We start from the raw sequence: 18,630 nt of genomic DNA on the forward strand, positions 1-18,630 counted from the left end.
CATTTTTTTCTCTCCCTCTTCTCCCTCTTCTCCCTATGCATGTTACATCCCCGTCGTACCATATGCAACCCCTTCACCCATTTCTCTCTTTTATTTTTTTTCTTCCTCTTCTTCCTCATTTGCTTCTTCTCCTTCTCTTCTCCAACGTTGGTAAACCTACAATTTTTTTCTCTCCTCTTCTGAAGCACAAGAGCTTTTTTCTTCTCATTTCTCTTCTCCAACAAACAAGAAATACAACACCAGTTGCTGCCCTCTTATAGTAACAAGATCAATTAGCTATCAACCTCCATATCTTCTTCCTCTTTTACTATTTTTTAGGATTTTTTTGGCACAACAAAATAGTCATGTTGTCTTACCTTGCTTTCTTTGTGTTGTTACCGAGCTCATCGAAACTAATCAAGGTTGCTAATGAAGAAAGTAAAGTTCTCCATTTTTTACTTCTTCCTCTCTATTTTATCTTCTCTATTTTTCTCAAAAGCAATGATCTTCCAAGAGTTATAAGTTATTCCTTTCTCGTTTCATGAATTTTTAAAAATTGTCCCTCCTAATCGAAAATCCTGACTATGCCCCTGGCCACAGCCCCTAGGACGGAGGAAGAGTTTGGGTTGTTGATTGCTCACCCCTACATAGGACTGAGGAAGCTAAGAATTTGGGTTGCCGATTGCCAACAGGTTCATCATGTTGGCCTACGATGATATTTTTATAGAGCAAGTCATCGTATACCAAAACATAAAATCTTAGATTTGCCATACTAATATACTATTAGCATTGGATTAGTATTGTAATTATTGTAATAGTTATAGAGTAGTTGCTACATATTTTAACAATTAATTATAGTTGTTATAATAGTACTAGAAATAAGGATATTTTTGAGATAAATAATATAATTGAATATCCTTTTGATTTTTTTTTTTTTAAAGTATTTATGTAATTTAGGATGTACTTTTGATTTTTTTTTTATCTTTAAAAAAATATATCAATTTAAGTCCATTTGCAAATTTATTAAATGAATTTAGTGGAAAGTTTTCAACAAGTTTGGTTCAATAAATAAGTCTACTGTTTAGCTAGCGAACAGATCCACTTGTTGGGAACAATGCTATGTTTATTTGAGTGAAATTAAAGAAGGGAAAAAAGTTGATTTCGTTTTAAATTTAAATTTTAAAATAGATCATTTTTTTAATTCCTTATAATAGAACGAAAAATTATTATCAAACCACCAATTAAATCATATTAAATACAATAAGTTTGGTGTATTCATTCATCACTTTAATTTGTTTGCCCAAACTTAAAACCTAACAAAATAATAAATTAATTTTTAAAAAAAAATCAAATCAAGTTTGAAGAAATAGCTTAGTTCTTATATCATCACCCATGTTCCTCTGTTTAGCGAGTAAAGGGTAACACCAAAAAATCGATGAACTGTGAATGACCAAACAGAATCAAATTGTAACTAAGAATTTACTGATCGATCAAGAAATATAGTTGTTGATCGATCAAAAAATATAGTTGACATTTACATCATCAAATTGGCAGTCTTGCCGATCAAACAAACAACAACAATCATACAGTAATCTACAGCAGAACATAACTAACAATCATCATCAAACCAACAAATAGTTGAACTGATCAGAAATTTCTTTCCTCAATTGCAATAGATCCAGAGACTACTCAGGGTCCGGAAGTGAGAATCTGCAGAGGGGGCAAGAATTGCTACGCTTCAGCCACTCCAGCAGACACCCTTCGTGAAACGGATGGCCGCAAGGCATCGCCAGAACCTGACTCATCTCCTCCAAGTCATCGAGACAGATGGGACACGAGCTCTCTTCTCTCGTCGTAGTCACCATCCGAAGACCCTCCACCGCCTCTGCGGACGCCCGCCACGGCCCTCTGCCGAACTGGACGACGTCGACATCGTCGTCGTCCTCGAAAAAGTATTCATAAGTCTCCATAGGAATCAAATAGCGAAGGTGGCTGTCAGAAGAGGAAGGAGCGTCGGGGATTTCAATGACGGAGAAGAACTCCATACAGACCAAATCCGTGATCGGAAATAGGTCGAGCACGGCGTAGGTGTATGTGCGGAAAGCTTGAGCGAGAAGGTCGAGGTCGGCAGGGCGCACGTGATTCGCCGCGACGCGGTAGAACATCCGCTGCGTCTGCTCCTCCCAGGTGGGCTCATGGTTGATGTGGTAGTAAGGCTGGGGGATGGTGAAGCGGGAGTCCTCGGCGGCGACGTCGTCGGAAGAAGAAATCCTCCGCCGGCAAAAGTGCGAGATCAATTGGGGCGGCATCATGTCTTGGTCACCCGCCAAGAGCCGTAACACCACTCGCGCCTCAATGCGAAGAATAACGCCGCCTGCGTCGGCTGCCCACCCAGGAATCACCGTCGACGGGGCGGAGCTGTCTGCGTTGATTCTCCAAGGTAAAGGATCCATGAAGAAGAAGATGAAGAAGAAGACGCAAGAAGCGATGGAAAGCTCTGAGACAAGTGACGGATGATAGAGTTATCGATCGGCGGGTTTGTGACCGTTGGATTCCTATCTTCCGTATAATTAGAAATAGACAGCTGTAGTTAAAGAATTTTAACGGTTAATGTTGACAGGATATTTAGCTCATTATAAATCCATCAGCCTCTATGACATCTACTTTGTCGAGCTTTCCTAAAGAATTAACCATATGTTATGATTTTATACATCAACTTTTTATGTCAAGTGATTAGCTAGGAACGGTTAATTCGATCCTACCTTTAAGGGCACTGCCCTCACCTCTCACAAAAGAGGTGGACCCCACAGATATGCAGGTGGGTCCCACTCACTTGCATGTGAGAGGTGAGGGCAGTGCCGGTACAGGTAGAATCGAATTTACCAGCTAGGAACTCTGTTTTAATTTTGGATGTCCAAACATTGATTCCTCGTGTAGACCTAAAAATAGAAAGAAAAAAAAACTCAAACAAATAGAAGTATCATCAATAATCTTTGATAACGTATATACAATAATTAAACTCTTTTTTTTTCTTTCTTTCAATTAGTGTTTGTAAGCATTCATGAATCTACAAAGAAAAACAGTAAAAAACGATTTAACAATCTTTTGTTGCTACCTATTTTTGTTTTTTTTTAAAAAAAAAGTGTTCTTTTGGTTGCTAGCTATCTTCGCTTCTGTTAAGGAAATTGTTTCCTTATCCTGTCTTATCCAAGCAGCTTTTTATCGGAACTGAACCCATTAAAAACTAACTTCTTGTTGTTGAATTCATCCTCCATTCACTCACATATTATTGTATTACAACTACAAAATTATTATTACAATATGCTTCAAACATATGATTCAGTAATTCTAATATAGCAGGGCATAAATCAACCAAAAGAAGTGAATATGTACATCATCATATATCAAGAACGAGCATGATAAGCCATGGAGGAGGAGATCATCAGCGGGCGGCGGAATTGGGATTAGAGAGCATGTGGACCACCTCCCTCATCGTCGGCCGGTCGGTGCTCTGCTCCTCCACGCAGAGCATTGCCACCTTGAACAGGTTAGTGATCAACGTCTCTGGACTCGGCGTCAGCCTGCCGTCCACAATCGACATAACGGCTGCTGCATCACTCTCCGCATTCGCTTCCGATATCGTCTTCCGGACCCATCGCACAATGTCGACGCCGTCGCCGAACCCGCCCACTGGCCGTTGCCCGGTGATCAGCTCGAGCAACACCACGCCGAAGCTATACACGTCGCTCTTTTCGTCCACTCGAAGTGTGTATGCGTATTCTGTGCGAGAATTTAGGTTTAAGCAGACGTTTTCCGAGTAGATTGATCATCAGTGGAAGAGAGATGTTGGTTGGGGATTTTAACTAATATAATTACCGGGGGCGATGTAGCCGTAGGAGCCGGCGATGGAGGAGACGCACTCCGAGGCGCCGGTGTCATGGAGGAACTTGGCTAGGCCAAAGTCGGCGACGTGCGCCTCAAAGTTGGAGTCGAGGAGAATGTTGTTGGACTTGACGTCGCGGTGGAGGATGAGCGGAGAGCAATCATGGTGGAGGTAGCAGAGCCCCTTGGCGGCTTCCGCCGCGATGCGCCACCGCGCCTGCCACCCAAGGTGCGCTCCCTTGCTGCTGTGCAACATCTCCCCCAAGCTCCCGTGGGGCATGTACTCGTAGAGCAGGAGATTGGTCTCCCTGTTGGAGACGAAGCCCAACAAGCGCACGATGTTGCGGTGGCGGATCCTTCCCAGCGTCGCCACCTCGGCGGTGAACCCCCTGTCGTGCTCCGACCCCCCGCCACGGCCTACGAGGCGCTTGATCGCCACCTCCTCCCTGCTGGCCATGCTGCCCCTGTACACGATCCCGGCGCCGCCCTTCCCAATCACGTTGTCCTCCTTCAGGCACTCCATCACGTCCTCCACCGTGAAGTTCAGCTTTTGAAACGTCGTCATCTTCCAAGTCTTCTTCCGGCCCTTCCTTTCCCTCCACCACCTCCAGCCCTTCACCGCCGCCGCGAGCAGGGGCACGATGGCGACCGCTGCGAGCCCCGCCAATGGCAGCACCCGCTTGGCGTCATTCAGACTGCGCCGCTGCCGGTCAACCGTACCTCCTCCGTCCGCCGCTACGCAAGGCAACTGGAGCCGTGGGCCGCAGAGCTCCGGGTTCCCCACGAATCCGCTCTCGTTGAAGACTAGGAATTGGCCCTGCGCTGGTACCAGCCCTGAGACGCGGTTGTAGGATACGTCGAACGCGGTGAGGCTCCGCATACGTTGAATCTCCGTCGGGATTCCACCTGAGATATTATTTCGGGAGAGGTTTAAAGTGTTGAGATTTTGGAGCGCCACGACCTCCTTCGGAATGCTTCCAGTTAACTGATTCCGGCTGAGGTCCACGGTGACGAGTGACAAACAGCGTGTGAGATCCTTGGGAATCTCACCGTTGAGGTCGTTTCCGCTCAAATCCAACTTCGACAGGTTCTTTAGCTGCCCTACCTCCGGCGGAATCGCGCCGGAGAACCGATTCGAATCGAGCGAAAGAGTTTGTAAGGCGGAAAGCTTGCCAATCGCCGACGGGATGGGGCCTGATATGAGATTGTTCGACAGGTCGAGTTTGGAAAGCACATCGCCTGCCATCACCGTCGGCAATTCGCCGGACAGGTAGTTATCGTTGAGCTCGAGCATGGTGTTGGAGGGCAAACTGAAGAACCCAGCAGGGATCATCCCGTTCAAGAAGTTCTTCGCGAGTCGAACCCGAGTCAGCGAAGTGCAATTGCCGAGCTTGGCCGGAATCTCTCCGTACAGGCCATTGCCCATGATAACCAGCGTGTCGAGCCGGCCGCTGGCGCAGAGATCCGGTGGAATCGCCCCCGTGATTCGGTTCCAGGCCACGTCCAGCTTCAAGAACCGGCCGTTCCGTCCAAGCGACTCCGGGAGGCACATGGTAAAGTTGTTGTCCCACAGTTGGAGCACTTCGAGATTGGGAAGCTCTCCAATGTAAGACGGGATGGGACCTTGTATATGGTTGCGGAAGAGGCTCAGCAGCGTGAGCTCCTTCAGCTCCGCGAAGCTCTGCGGTATCTCGCCGGTGAGCTCGTTGATGGAGAGGTCGAGCGATTTCAGATGAGCGAGTCCACCGAGTTCAGGGGGGATGGTGCCGGTCAGATTGTTGATCTGGAGGAACAGGGTATCGAGATTCTTCAATTGTCCTAGACTCGCCGGAATGGTGCCGGTGAGGTTGCACCCTCCCATGTCGAGCCGGACCAACGACGACATCCTCCCAAACTGCGGCGGCACCCCACCGGAGAACGTATTGAAGTATCCAATATACATCTCCTTCAGCTTCGAGAGCCGGCTGAGGCTGGCGGGCACACGGCCAGTGAGGCTGTTACCGTTGAGGCCGAGGTACTCGAGGTTCTTGATCTCGGAGTACGCCTCCGGGATTTTCCCGTAAAAGAAGTTGCCGCCGAGGTGGAGGTACCGGAGCCGCGGCGCTGTGGCTAGACCCAGAGGGAGGAAGCCGGTCAGATTGTTATTGTAGATATCCAGGACCTCGAGCGCCGGAAAGCCCTCCGGGCCGCAGTGGGGGAACTCGCCGGAGAAGTTGTTGTTGGAGATATTGAGGAAGCGGAGGGAGGGAAGGGAGGTCAGTTCCAGGGGAAGCGGGCCGACGACGCCGGCGTTGGAGAGAGTGAGGTTGACGAGGCGGCGGAGGAGGCCAACCTCCGGCGGGAGAGTGCCGTTGAGCTGGACAGAGGTGATGCAGACGGCGACCACTCGAGAGTCGCCGTCGCAGGTGATGCCGGAGAAGGAGCAGTGCTCAGTGGATTGGGCGGCGCCCCAGTCGCTAAGGCCGGAGCCTCCGGGCCCCAACAATTTGGACTTCAGTGTCATCAGAACGCCGTAATCTCCACCAGTTCCATCCTCGGAAGCAGCAGTAACGACGCAGAAGAGAAAAAGAAGGAACAATTGTCCAATCTCTGGCTTCATGCTGTATCTACTCCACGCACCTCGCTACAACTCCTTTGACAGAAAAAACACACGATGCATGAGAAGCAAACTGAAATGGAGAAAGGCAGAAGAATCAAATTAGGTAATTACAGGTAAAGATGAATTACTTTTTTTTTATCTTTTTTTTTTCTATCAATTTCACAGCATCTCATCATTCAATCCCACCCGTTAGTGGAATGCTTTTAATTTCTAGAACAGGAATCCTTCTTGGCAGTAAGAGATAGAAATGCAATGGACGGCTGGGCGAGCGAATCAAAGAAAAGACAGGTTATAAGCATCTTGGAACAGGGAGTCATTTAGATAAAATGACTGCGAATATGATAGTGGAGAAGGAATAAAAGGTAAAAATATAAAAGCGGAAAGCTTTCAGAATCGGCCAACAGGATTCCTTCACCTCCGTTTTATTCTGATTCGCGTGATATGTAATGGAAATGGAATGGAGGACACGGAGGGAATAAACTGCCATGTCTGCTCGTTGCTGAGTTGGGAATCCAAGCTGATAGCTCTGCAACTACAATAATGAGCGCTACCAATCAAGTGATCATATTCCGTTACCATTATCACCACGTTATTCTCATTCAGTAGGTTCAACGAAATCAAAATCATTCTCCTGCTGGAATTGCCCTTGTAAACGGAGGCTAACCTAATGGACGACTCTTCTCGTTGCTCTGTTTCATACATGTGCAATACCTGATATCAAGTAAACAATATACAGGTGCAAAATGAATCATTAAATCCTCAAAACATTTACAATAAGAAAAGGCCGAGTGCCAGTGAACTAAAATTGAACGATTGGTAGTGTACCAAGTGCGTCGAGTCCATCCATCACATCCAAGAATTTCGACCTCTCCGACCGCCAGTCTAATGCTGTGCTGAACTCCTTATCTGGAGAATTTCCACAGCTTCTGGTTAAACTCCTGTGTCTCACGTTGATTTTGCTCCTGCAGTTCAAACTTTTGCTTCTCCCTAATCTGATATTCGCTAAGCTCACTTGCTCCAACAATTTCATTTCTTCTGATAAAAAATTGAGATTGTCAACTTGACCCTTGTACTCCTGAGATAGATCTTGTGCAGTCTCTCGAAATGCCATTGTTTGCGGTTGACTTTGGACCGTATCAACTGACTTCAACCTAAATCCCCTGCTTTTCACCTGAGTAATTAGATGATGGAGCCATACCACCAATTCTAATATGTAGTCCTCGGTCTTCTCTTTATTTGCATAATGAAGTGTTTGGATGCGGATAATACAGTCTTGCATGTCCTGTTTTTGGTTAATCTCAATACTGCAGAAGAAGATAAGCAGATTCTGAGATCATTTTTTTTTCATGGATTATTGCAGAAAACATCGCGTATAAAGAAAAGAAAAGGGTCGAGAACTCACCACATGTTTGCCCATTCTCCTACCCATCCAAATCCTTGATGTGCTCTGATAGATCAAACAAAAATATATCAGAGACTTGAAGTTTATCAAACTAGGCAACATTATATGCTGGGATGACATCAAGATAGTGGAAAGATGTATATTTTTAATAGATGAATAGTTGATGTAAGTATATTGAAAACAAACCTAATTGTGTTTTGCGCAATTGGAGTGAGCCACCGTAAGATCTTCTGCATTTCAGCTTTTACATGAGGAACAGTGTACTGTTAAACATCAAAATTAGTAAATCGAAACTTCTTATATAAGTACAAAATTTCAAGTCTTTAAACCAGCTACGTATGTTATACTAGCATATATATGGTCATTCTGATAAACCATGTTATATAGATTGAGTTGTATAGAGTTGTTTTATTACTACAACTCTAAGAACAACGAGCCATCTTTGTCAGGAACTTACCAGTAAACACCCAACAATTTACCAAGTTTTATTTGTTACAACATGCTTTCAATTTTATTTCTGATTTAACAACAAGTGGATCATGTTGTGTGAAAATAATTCTTTAAGTGAAACAACAATGTTACATATGAGATATTTGTGCCCGCCTATATAAAATATCAACGATCCAAGTTTGTTAGCGGCTTACACTGAATTGGACAATGGCATTAGTTTTAAAAAAAAAAGGTAAATTGGGTGCTGGCAAAGAGGAACAAAAGCGATAGTCAATGGACACTGGTGCTAGTTTTAGGCAGCCTTAGTGAATCAAATCATGCATATTTAAACATGTATGATATATACTAAACTTGAATTTCGTATTGGAGTACAACAACAACAATAACCAAGTCTTATCCCACTAGGTAAGGTCGGCTATATAGATGCTTCTACGTCATTAAGTTCTATCTCTATTATATCATCATTTATATTTATCTTGTTTCATTATTGCTAATCAAGTCTTCTTTGGTCTTCCTCTTTGTCGTTTGATGTGCACATTTGTTATGATTTCACATCGCCTAACTAAAGCATCTATTGGTCATCTACATATATGTTCTTACCATTTCAAATGTGCCTCCCGGGATTTTTCCTTAGTAGGTGCAATCCCGACTTTCTCTCTAATATTTTCATTTCTTATCTTATCCATCCTTGTATGTCCACACATCCATCTTGACATTCACATCTTTGCAATTATCTTCTGCTCATGTGCTCGAGTCATAGCCCAACACTCAGCTCTACATAACGTAGCAGGTATAACTGTTGTTTTATAAAACTTTCCTTTTAGTCTTAAAGGTATCTCTCCATTTCAACCATCCTACTTGTATTCTATGCAAAACATCTCTCTCAATCCTTCCATCCTTTTGCAAAAATGATCATAAATACTTAAAGCTCTCAGTTAGTGACAACCCATCTTCTCTTATCTTAATAATTGTCTCATTACATCTAATATTACTAAACTTAAATTACATATATTTTGTCTTTACTCTAATAAGCCTAAAACCTTTCACTTCTAGCGTTCTCCGCCCTAATTCGAGCTTAGCATTTACTCCTTCACGCATCTCATCTATCAAGTTTTGATATCATCTGAATTTCGTATTGGAATAAGATATGAAAAATAAACAATGAGTGAAAGAATTAAACTCTAAAATGTGTTCTTCTTATTAGTGTTCCTTCTGAACATCATTTATATGTTACTGAACTCTAAACTTTTTACGTGCAACAGGAAAGAAAAAATACATAGTAATTTTGAGATAATGCAAGCGAATATGCACTTGCATGCATGAAAAGTCATATGAATGCATGATAGATTACTTAATTATGAGATGGTTACACATTAGCTTCGCACAAAATTGGAAAAAGAATATATACCTCTTCTTTGGCATCAGAAGACAGAATTCGGGCACGTAGAGTTGTCTTCACTCGGATTGGCAATCCCTGATACAAGTTGTCTCTTGTAGTTGGTGGAAGTGAAAGTGGTCGGGATACCTATGAAAGAAGAAATCAACGAAAAACACCTTGAATATGAGAACCAATATATCTTAAAATCTTTTGTAACTCTGCAAATAATATTGAAAATCACATTTATTTATGCGCAACAACTAAGTATACAGATACTTACTATGTTGTCAATGTGGTTAATGATGTTAGCATAATGCAATGCAAGACCAGAAGAACCTAAGCTTCCATTCAGAGCTTCTTTAAGGTTGAGCAAGTTGCTACCTGAAATTAACTCAGAAAGGTTTCACATCACAGTACCAGAAGTCTCAACACACGCCAATGGTGATAAAATCATGACTATAATTAGCAAATTATGCCCAACACTAACATACAGTGGCAGAACTTTGAGCAGTTGATACTTATGGTTTATTGACATGGAACATTAGAATATAATACATTGAGATAGAAAGGAAAACAAATTTCATGGTATAGAGGAAGAATATCTTTGAAGCTATGCTTAACGCCACTTGAATGATTAGCATACATGCCATTGCTCTCTAGTCTGGTTTTCATTTTTATGACAGTACATACTGACTCATTTTAAGTCTCGTCAAGGACCATACTTAACTGCACCACTATCTATTTTTTGTTATCAGTCGGTACCTAGAGATGTAGCTAAATTTACAGCCCATCAGAACTACAAGCCAGCTTGAGAGATTACAGAAATTGCAGCTGCTAAGAAGAAAACAACAGAATTTTACCATCCCTGTTAGAGTGATGATGATTTATAAAATGCTTTAGTAAGACAACATAGTACGAAGTCCCCAAGTTTGTTGCACAAATGACGAGTGTTCATACAAGCATAGCCAATAAATCATCAAAGTTAAACATTAGACAGTCACAGCAACATGTGCAGTCGTGCAGATACAGGATATTGAAATTACAATATTTTGAAATGACCGCATGGTGCAAGACCAACAAAAGATAAAAGGTATGCAAATAAAGTGCAATCCAATAATGAAAATGTGAATAGATGCCCTGAAGTCATTAAGTATATGCAGCCCCATGTTGCCTGGTAATAAGTATTCAAAATCTTAGTTGGATGCAAAAAATAATAAAAACAAAAATTCATGATCCTCATGGATAAATTGTTTAGTATTGAACATAATAAGACCACACAGAGAAGTGGTCCAGAAGTGGGCCGATATCAATTAATAGTAAGTCACTTTTATTAGGGTGCAAGTGAAACTTCATCTGAATTACCTCAATAATAATTATGTAGATGACACAAACATACAAAACCAAAAAAGAAATATGAAAAATTTCAAGAGTCGTTATCTTCTATTAAGAAAAATTAAGTTCCAGAGCACCAGTTTCATGAGTGAGAACTGCAATCTTGTATATTTGAAGCAATCAACATTTATTATAACATACTTTATTGTAAATGATTACTTGCATTTCTGGAAAACAAGAATCCTAATCGATGTGCAATGAGGATTAAAAAAATGTTGCACAAATTACTATAACGAGAGTTGATTTGATAGTTGTTTACCTGTTGAAGGATCAAACCAAAGTCATTAATTGTCAATAACTAATTCATAAAAACAACATTTTATTGCAAAAATAATAATCATATGTGAAAGTCATACTAGGTATCAAAAGTAATCCTTTATCTACCCAATTCCTAAATGCAACTAACACGTATGGAAACAACTTGTCTTATTAGTTTGCCCATACCTAAAATATTCTTAAATTCAAGACAATCATAATGAAGACAAACAACAATCATTTTGAGTTCAATGACACTTCTGGCAGCAACATAACTTTTTATTTTTGTTAGCTCCATATTAACTACACAAACTCACTGAGAATATTCAATTCCAAAAAGATAAGAAAAGCAATTATTTCAGATATAAGAAATGTGAGTAATACATATGATCACCAAAAAGATCATAATATGCATCTGACGTACTGCTGGAAGGAAGTAATAATAAATTTGATTTGATGATTTCAAAATTAATACATTATTAAGTTTGAAAAAGTTACCAATGTCAACATTTCTACTACATACCGGGAGCTTTAAATGATTCCCAAATCTTCTTATTAAAAAATGCTACGATATCAACAAGCTTTTCCACAACCTGAAAAAAAATTCTGAATATTGAAGGGCTATTTGATGTTGAGATCAGTATCTAGAAAATGTTAATCTCATGCAGCTAAGCATTAATTTTTTAAGATAAATCAAGCATAAAATAAGAACTCTTACACTAGAATGTTCATGAGAATAAATAAAATATTAACAAAGATAAACATGAATTCCAAAACCATTAATGACCAAAATAATACCAGATTGGAGGATGAATAATTAATATTTCATTACCTCCTCTAAGGTTCTGGACCAAAGAGATTTCTTTTTTAAACTCCTCACTAGCTTCTTTTGATGCTTGAGTTCGCTATTCAGAGAAGTCTCTGCTCATAGAAAAATTGGGTAGAGATTAGTGGGATCAAATATTTCCAAACAATTAGGGAAATTAACTCATCAAAAAGCAAGCTCAAACATGTAGATCCAAAAAGAGCTCCCTATACCATAATGTGGCTCATTATAATTTACACAGTAGCATGTTATAAAGCATAAATATAACAATGCCAACAGCCAAGGATGTTCATTGTTCCTTGACTCAAAATGTTCGAGGTGCCCAAGTTTCAATCATATAGTCAAATTCATACATATTCCACTTTTTGGATTATAAAATACATCATTGGTTTATCAGAGCAATGTAAAATAGATGAATTAATGAATATCTGAGAGCAAATGTTAGTTAAATATTAACAAAGGTTCTCTAATGATAATTGTTCAGCACCTAGAATGGCAAGTGCAAACACTATGAAAGTTCCAATCTAAAGGAATACAACCAATCTCTGCAGGAAAAATATGGCAGAAGAAGCATCTATGTTAGGTAAATGAAGCATTCATTGGAAATTCTGAGAATATCTGTACCAAAACCCTCTGTGCAATAAACTAGAAGTGGGTAAACTTGGAAGGAATAGTGGGGATGTGCGGTAAGTGGGAGTTTGTGAGTTAGATGGGGTGGTGTGTAAGAGGTAGAGGATCCAAAGGCCATGGGGTGAAGTAGCAGAATAGGAGCACAGGGAACAATACCTTTGATACCACTAGTGCAAAATAGGTTGAGGGAGAGAAGATACAAAGATCGAACAAGAAATTAATTAATAAACATACATAACCCTACTAAGAATTACCCACTAAACACGTACATAATTTGACCAGATGCCTTCAACATACAATCAATAAGGTAAAAACATCTGAAAATTCTGAACTCCCAGTCAAAAAAGCAAACTTCATTTTAGTGGTTAAATCTTTACTTCATTTTAGTGGTTAAATCTTTACCCAAAAAAAGTGGCTTACCCTGTTTAGATGCAGGAATCAACTCCTCTTCTTGAAGCTTCCTTCTGCAATCTTGTTCATATCTATCTAGTGCATGGAGCTCATGATAAAGCTCCTACGAGTACAAAATGAACCAAATTGATTTTATGTGAATCATATACTATACGTCATAATAAGATTGGTCACATTTGATGTCAAATGAAATTTTAAATGCCTCTTACAGATTACCAAGTATTTGCAGAAGGAACAATTTTATACCATAAAACAGGAGGGTCCATTGCATGGCTGACAAGAAGGAACCACAAGCTACTTATAATGGAGCTTTACAGTGACGTTGAGCAGATATAAGTTTTTGAAGTGATCTCAAGAATCTGTTGATATAAATTGCATGTGTACATATAAATTAGAATTGACAAGTAGCAACAATCTATTGTGTTTATGTGGTTTATGTTTGGCACTTGAATTAGGATACAGATAGTAGAATTGGTTTGAAATTAACACTAGAGCACAATGGACCCAAAAAAAAAAAAAGGAATTTCCTGATGTTCAAGAAACATATCAGAATCAACTTCATTGCAAAACTTTTGGTGCGAGAAATAGCACTGGAGACATGGAATGCTCAAATACTGGATCAATCATAAAAAAGATCATAGAATCTAGAGATATTAATTTCAATTGATCGAGTCCAAATTAATTTAAATACTCATAGTAATTAAACAAATAATTTATTATGAATGTACTCACAGAAGTATTCTGAGCCAAATTTATCAAATTTTGCATTGTTGTTTCTACCTCCATCTTTGATTGTTCCACAGAAGTTGTATCCATACTGAATCTGAAAACCTCACCAATCATTATATTCCAAAGAGAAAAATATATACATAAACTGGAACTCTGCTTCAGAACGGTTAATATGTTTTCCAAGTTATGGTAACCTACTTTTCAAAATAGCGACCGAGATTATGCCACATTGGATCTTTACAAAGGTCCCCAAAGCGAATTACTTCTCTCGAGAAAAGGTCAAGTTCCTCTCTGTTAAGATGATGAAAGTTATAGATGAGCATCATATCAGGTTCCAGAAATACAAAGCTAATGAAGTAAAAAAGATGGGCCAATAGCTAGATTATAAAATCTAAAGAAATAATTCTTAAATCCACCTTTTGTCCAGAGCAGCAATGCAAATCAATTCATTAGCATCTTCAGAGATAAGTTTTCTCACTCCATCCGACTGCAAAATTTCTACCTTCAAAGTATTGATGTTTTCATCTGAAAGACTTCTCCACAAATTAGCACCTTTAGCAATAGTATTTGCAACTTCAAATGCTAAGATTGAAATTCTATTTCCTCGAGATGGAATTCCAGATGTGAATCCACTGCTAGGATTCAGGTTTGACATGCTACTTCCAAGCGTATCAAGGACCTCTACAGCTTTCTCTAGACCAGCAATGCTAGCCCGCCCCAAGATTGAAGTTGATTCTGATACCTAACCAAGGCCATAATCCATAAACAATTAATAACAGTAAATGCAGACATGAAAAACCTTTCAGGATAATGTTTTGTTTATGCACCTACATAATAACCATGTGTTGTTTTCAGAGTACAGTATCAAAATATTCCGGTAACTTCTTATGGCAACTAGCCGTGTCCAACCATTTAATCACAATGAACAGCACAAATTCCAAGTACATATAGCAAATGCCAGCACATTGTCTTTGACATAAATTTAACAAAATGTCACATTCAGAGGCAGAGAATTGATTACACATGAAAATCTATGATATATAGAAAGTGGGAACCAACTTTTCCACATCATGATAATCATTGTAAGATCTGAGATCATTCTTCCATATCCCTCAAAGAGATACTAAGGAACATCTATCAGCACCGATATTGCATTGAGACAGTGGCACCACACAGGAATGAACTTCATAAGCTGACTGTAGTGAGGATAACAGCCAAAGGAAGGTTGAAATGTGAGTTTCAGGAGGTTATGGATGAATCTGAGTAAGTCTTTCTTTTGCTTCTTCTCCCTTACAACCTCTCTTCTTCCACTGCTTTCTACTTGCTCTTCTTCTTCTGTTGCCTTCCTCGTTGGCGCCAATTGGCATCACCAATCGACACCACCTTATTGGACACATGGTACAATAATCAGCACCAAAATCATCTTGTTCTGGCTAGACACTCAAACCCTTATGGTACAAGATGGTCAACCTTATGTCAGATGAGAAACAAGAAAACATTAAAAAAAAAAACTCTAAAAGAGTGCTGAAATTAGGATAAGTAGACTTGAATAATGCCAAACAGTGGATGAGTCAAGTTCTCAGGTATTAAGGTTGTTTTTCTTCACTTGTATTGTTCAATGAGTCACTTGACTAATACATATCGTGAGAGAGTTTTGATTATTCATGTTTGTTTGTACCATGCCTAAACAACATGATTCATTGCCTAGAAGAAATTGAAAGTCCTCAGTTTGAAAGAAAATCAGATTATATAGTTCAACCAACTGAGAAGTTCAAAAGATTAATGAAAGGTTTCAATAAAAGGTTTCAGAGTTCATCGCCTATGATGACCAAGGGAACAAGAAGCAAGGGAGCACCTTGCCCTGATAAGAGGACAAGAATTTCCATTTAGATCTATAGGAAACCCATCATGGTAACTAAGCTAGAAACCCACCTTGGAAATGGAGGACAGTGGGTGCAATAACTATGAATTGGCAAAATATTGGCAAAGGATGTATTTGCTGCAGTAAATAAATCTGAGTGATAGTACACCATTCACATAAAATTCAACAATTTTTGCCACTACCACGGTACCACCCATAAACCAAACACCTATCACTATGGCTGCTCACAACTATTTATGCAATTAACCATGTTTCTGTCTGAAATCCATGGTTCCCATACATAATTACATATGGAAGGCTGTGTTTCAATAAGGTCACCACTATCTCTGACAAATGATCATGAAGACTCCTGCAAATGGGGAAAATAAATCACAATACCTTAGTAGTCTTTTCAACCTATCTATATTAGAATAATAATATTTAGAAAGAGGCTCCTATACGTTTACAGTTTTACAAGTAGGCCCTCAACATTCCCTCTCGAACTAGTTGACATTATAGAATCTCAGTTTGTCACAAATGTATCTGATCATAAGACCCCTCAAAGACTTAGTCATCAATCAACCAATTATCACTGTGTTTTTGCCACTACCACCCATAAACCAAACACCTATCACTATGGATACTCACAACTATTTATGCAAGTAACCATGTTTCTATCTGAAATCTATGGTTCCCAAACATAATTACATATGGAAGGCTGAGTTTCAATCAGATCGCCACTATCTCTGACAAACAATCATTGGAGCCAACAAGAGATGTAACAACTAAGATTGCTCCTTCTCGACAAAATAACAAATTATCACTGTGTTTTGCTTTTCAAAGAAGACTAGATTGGGGGCAAAGTAATGGCAGTTGGATTATCATGATATAGTTTCAATAGTTGACCAATACGTAGCTCATCATTAATTGTTTGAGGCAAACCAACTGAAATGTGGCATTGCCAGTCTTATATTCTACCTTTTGTATTTGCACTTGATCTGGCCAATACATTATGTATTTTGATTTTCTCGTGATATTAAATTCTCTCTCAAAAGAACACAATTGTTGCTCCTTTGGGTTTACTCGCTGAAGTAAGCAACTTAGCGTATCCTTAAATTGCAGCATACATATGTTGAAACAGTATACTTCTTCCACATAAAAAAAAAGGAGAAATGAGACTCACTTTGTAAATGAAATAAACCTATGTATCACTGCTCACTCAATCATCAACATGACCGATAAAAAGCAGAGTTGAGATGTCTAATGATCATGAAGACATCTGTTGCATGCATTTAAAAGCTTGTATGATTCTTTCTAGTTAGCTCATCTTATGATGTTTCATTTATCTTTCCTCAATGCATCAGATGAGCACCTACAAGGCATCAGATATGAGCATACTAATAATGGTATGTTGGAGAACAGAATTTTTCTCTTTTTTGAGAAATCGTGGGAGGAAAGAATTGCACAGTTTGAATTGACAAGAACAAATTCATGAGGAAGGTAGGAAATTATTAACTGTACTAACCAAGTTCACGCATCCATTTCCAAGCTAAGATACATTAGATGTGGATGTCGTAGTCCAACTAAGGCTCTTTCAAAGATTTCATTACATGCAAATATGAGTACCGATTAATTTCCAAACTTGCATTTTGCAAGGAAACACATCCAGTTTGCAGCTTCACTTGTTGAGCCCATTTGTTTTATTGTTTTCATCCCTAACGTCCAAATCCACGGACATTTTGCAATAAGAAGATCATCACTGATTCATAATTTCAATTTCACAATGAATAGCTTTTCTTTTGAAGTAAAGTTCTCCTCTGCATATCTAAACATGCGATGAAAGATTCCTAACATTAATCAGTTGTCCCAATCTGTTTATATGGATGAGGTCACGAATCAGTATATTTGTTTTTCCCTTTGGTAGACAACTCCAAATAACTAAACATCATTAATGATACATCATAGACTAATCACCGAGCTAATGGCATCCAACCTAGACTTGGCTGCCATCATATCCCCGTCATATTCTTGCACAATTCGATAATCGCACCAGTTAAATCTTAAATCACAATCCTAAACGCTTGGAACGGCAAACTTTCCTAGTCGTCTTGCTCATGTACGTCAGAAATAACGAGGTCAATTAAAGCAAAAAAGGAGAAGAAGAAGAAGCACCTTTCCCGTCACAGCCTTGGCCGGCAGCACCAGGAGCTCGCCAGAATCAAAAATCTTGTAATTGGTCTTCCGATCTCCACGGAAGCCGACCTCCACAAATCTATCACCATACAGTTCGCCCTTTGTCGCCTCTGTATCCTTCCTGATCTGCCTCGAACAGACGCATCCCATCTCCGAAATCGAATGCAACTCCAAAGCAATCCTAATCGAAACACCGATCTTAGCTTTCTCCACCACCAAAATGCCTCCTCTTCAGCCCCTCCGCGACGATCCGAGGGGAGTTCTAACCTTCCGTTTGCCGCACAGCGGGTTCCCGTTGGCGGCGGCACCACGTTACGGCTTACCGCTCAACATATTTTCCTCCAACAGGAAGATGAGTACGCGACATGATGGTGACGTGTGGTCAAGTAGCGGCTTTACTAACCTACCTGCCATTGCGATGCAATTTTCAGATTTTTTTTTTTTTTTTGTTTGTCTTCTACTTCGTTTGCCTTCCCTTCAAGTTACGCAATCTCCTAACGGGGTGAGCGAGCGAAGGTTAATTAACAGAAGGAAGGAAAGGGAAAGAGAAAGGGAAAAGATGGAAAAGTAATATATTTATATTTTTTTTATTAGGGAGAAAGGAAAGATTTATTTAGTGAGAGAGTAATGATAATTAAATATA

General features: G+C 39.8%; 3 protein-coding genes across 4 annotated transcripts; all 3 read right to left on the reverse strand.

Annotated features, from left to right (window-relative positions):
• Positions 1-1,664: 1,664 nt before the first annotated feature.
• On the reverse strand, positions 1,665-2,432 carry LOC122005682 (E3 ubiquitin-protein ligase Iruka-like). Its single transcript, XM_042560808.1, has one exon. The coding sequence runs from the start codon at positions 2,430-2,432 to the stop codon at positions 1,665-1,667; it is 768 nt and encodes a 255-aa protein (XP_042416742.1).
• An 821-nt stretch (positions 2,433-3,253) lies between these two features.
• Positions 3,254-6,941, reverse strand: LOC122038141 (leucine-rich repeat receptor-like kinase protein FLORAL ORGAN NUMBER1). The gene is made up of 3 exons (XM_042597756.1): positions 6,589-6,941; positions 3,856-6,493; positions 3,254-3,759 (listed from the first exon to the last, which is right to left on the reverse strand). The coding sequence occupies exons 2-3, from the start codon at positions 6,458-6,460 to the stop codon at positions 3,422-3,424; spliced, it is 2,943 nt and encodes a 980-aa protein (XP_042453690.1). The 5' UTR covers positions 6,461-6,493; positions 6,589-6,941; the 3' UTR covers positions 3,254-3,421.
• A 136-nt stretch (positions 6,942-7,077) lies between these two features.
• LOC122038142 (protein PSK SIMULATOR 1-like) lies at positions 7,078-18,485 on the reverse strand. 2 transcript variants are annotated; one of them, XM_042597758.1, is made up of 13 exons: positions 17,967-18,485; positions 14,350-14,675; positions 14,132-14,224; positions 13,937-14,027; positions 13,214-13,307; positions 12,170-12,258; positions 11,861-11,930; positions 9,971-10,071; positions 9,721-9,837; positions 8,049-8,125; positions 7,863-7,907; positions 7,286-7,764; positions 7,078-7,171 (listed from the first exon to the last, which is right to left on the reverse strand). In XM_042597758.1, the coding sequence occupies exons 1-13, from the start codon at positions 18,135-18,137 to the stop codon at positions 7,155-7,157; spliced, it is 1,770 nt and encodes a 589-aa protein (XP_042453692.1). In that variant the 5' UTR covers positions 18,138-18,485; the 3' UTR covers positions 7,078-7,154. The 2 variants fall into 2 exon arrangements, with proteins under 2 accessions (XP_042453692.1, XP_042453691.1); XM_042597757.1 differs by having other exon boundaries at positions 7,078-7,764.
• Between the last annotated feature and the right edge of the window lie 145 nt (positions 18,486-18,630).

This window comes from Zingiber officinale, chromosome 1A, assembly GCF_018446385.1.
Source record: "Zingiber officinale cultivar Zhangliang chromosome 1A, Zo_v1.1, whole genome shotgun sequence".
Classification (NCBI taxonomy): Eukaryota; Viridiplantae; Streptophyta; class Magnoliopsida; order Zingiberales; family Zingiberaceae; genus Zingiber; species Zingiber officinale.

Bases quoted from the DNA above. Each gene is read 5' to 3' on its own strand.
- LOC122005682 (XM_042560808.1), bottom strand. From the start codon at position 2,432: ATGGATCCTTTACCTTGGAGAATCAACGCAGACAGCTCCGCCCCGTCG.
- LOC122038141 (XM_042597756.1), bottom strand. From the start codon at position 6,460: ATGAAGCCAGAGATTGGACAATTGTTCCTTCTTTTTCTCTTCTGCGTC. The intron at 3,760-3,855 runs GTAATTATATTA...ATTCTCGCACAG, and splicing joins CTACGGCTACATCGCCCCCG to AATACGCATACACACTTCGA.
- LOC122038142 (XM_042597757.1), bottom strand. From the start codon at position 18,137: ATGGGATGCGTCTGTTCGAGGCAGATCAGGAAGGATACAGAGGCGACA. The intron at 9,838-9,970 runs GTAAGTATCTGT...CTTCTTTCATAG, and splicing joins TTAACCACATTGACAACATA to GTATCCCGACCACTTTCACT. The intron at 7,765-7,862 runs GTGAGTTCTCGA...CTTCTTCTGCAG, and splicing joins GGAGAATGGGCAAACATGTG to TATTGAGATTAACCAAAAAC.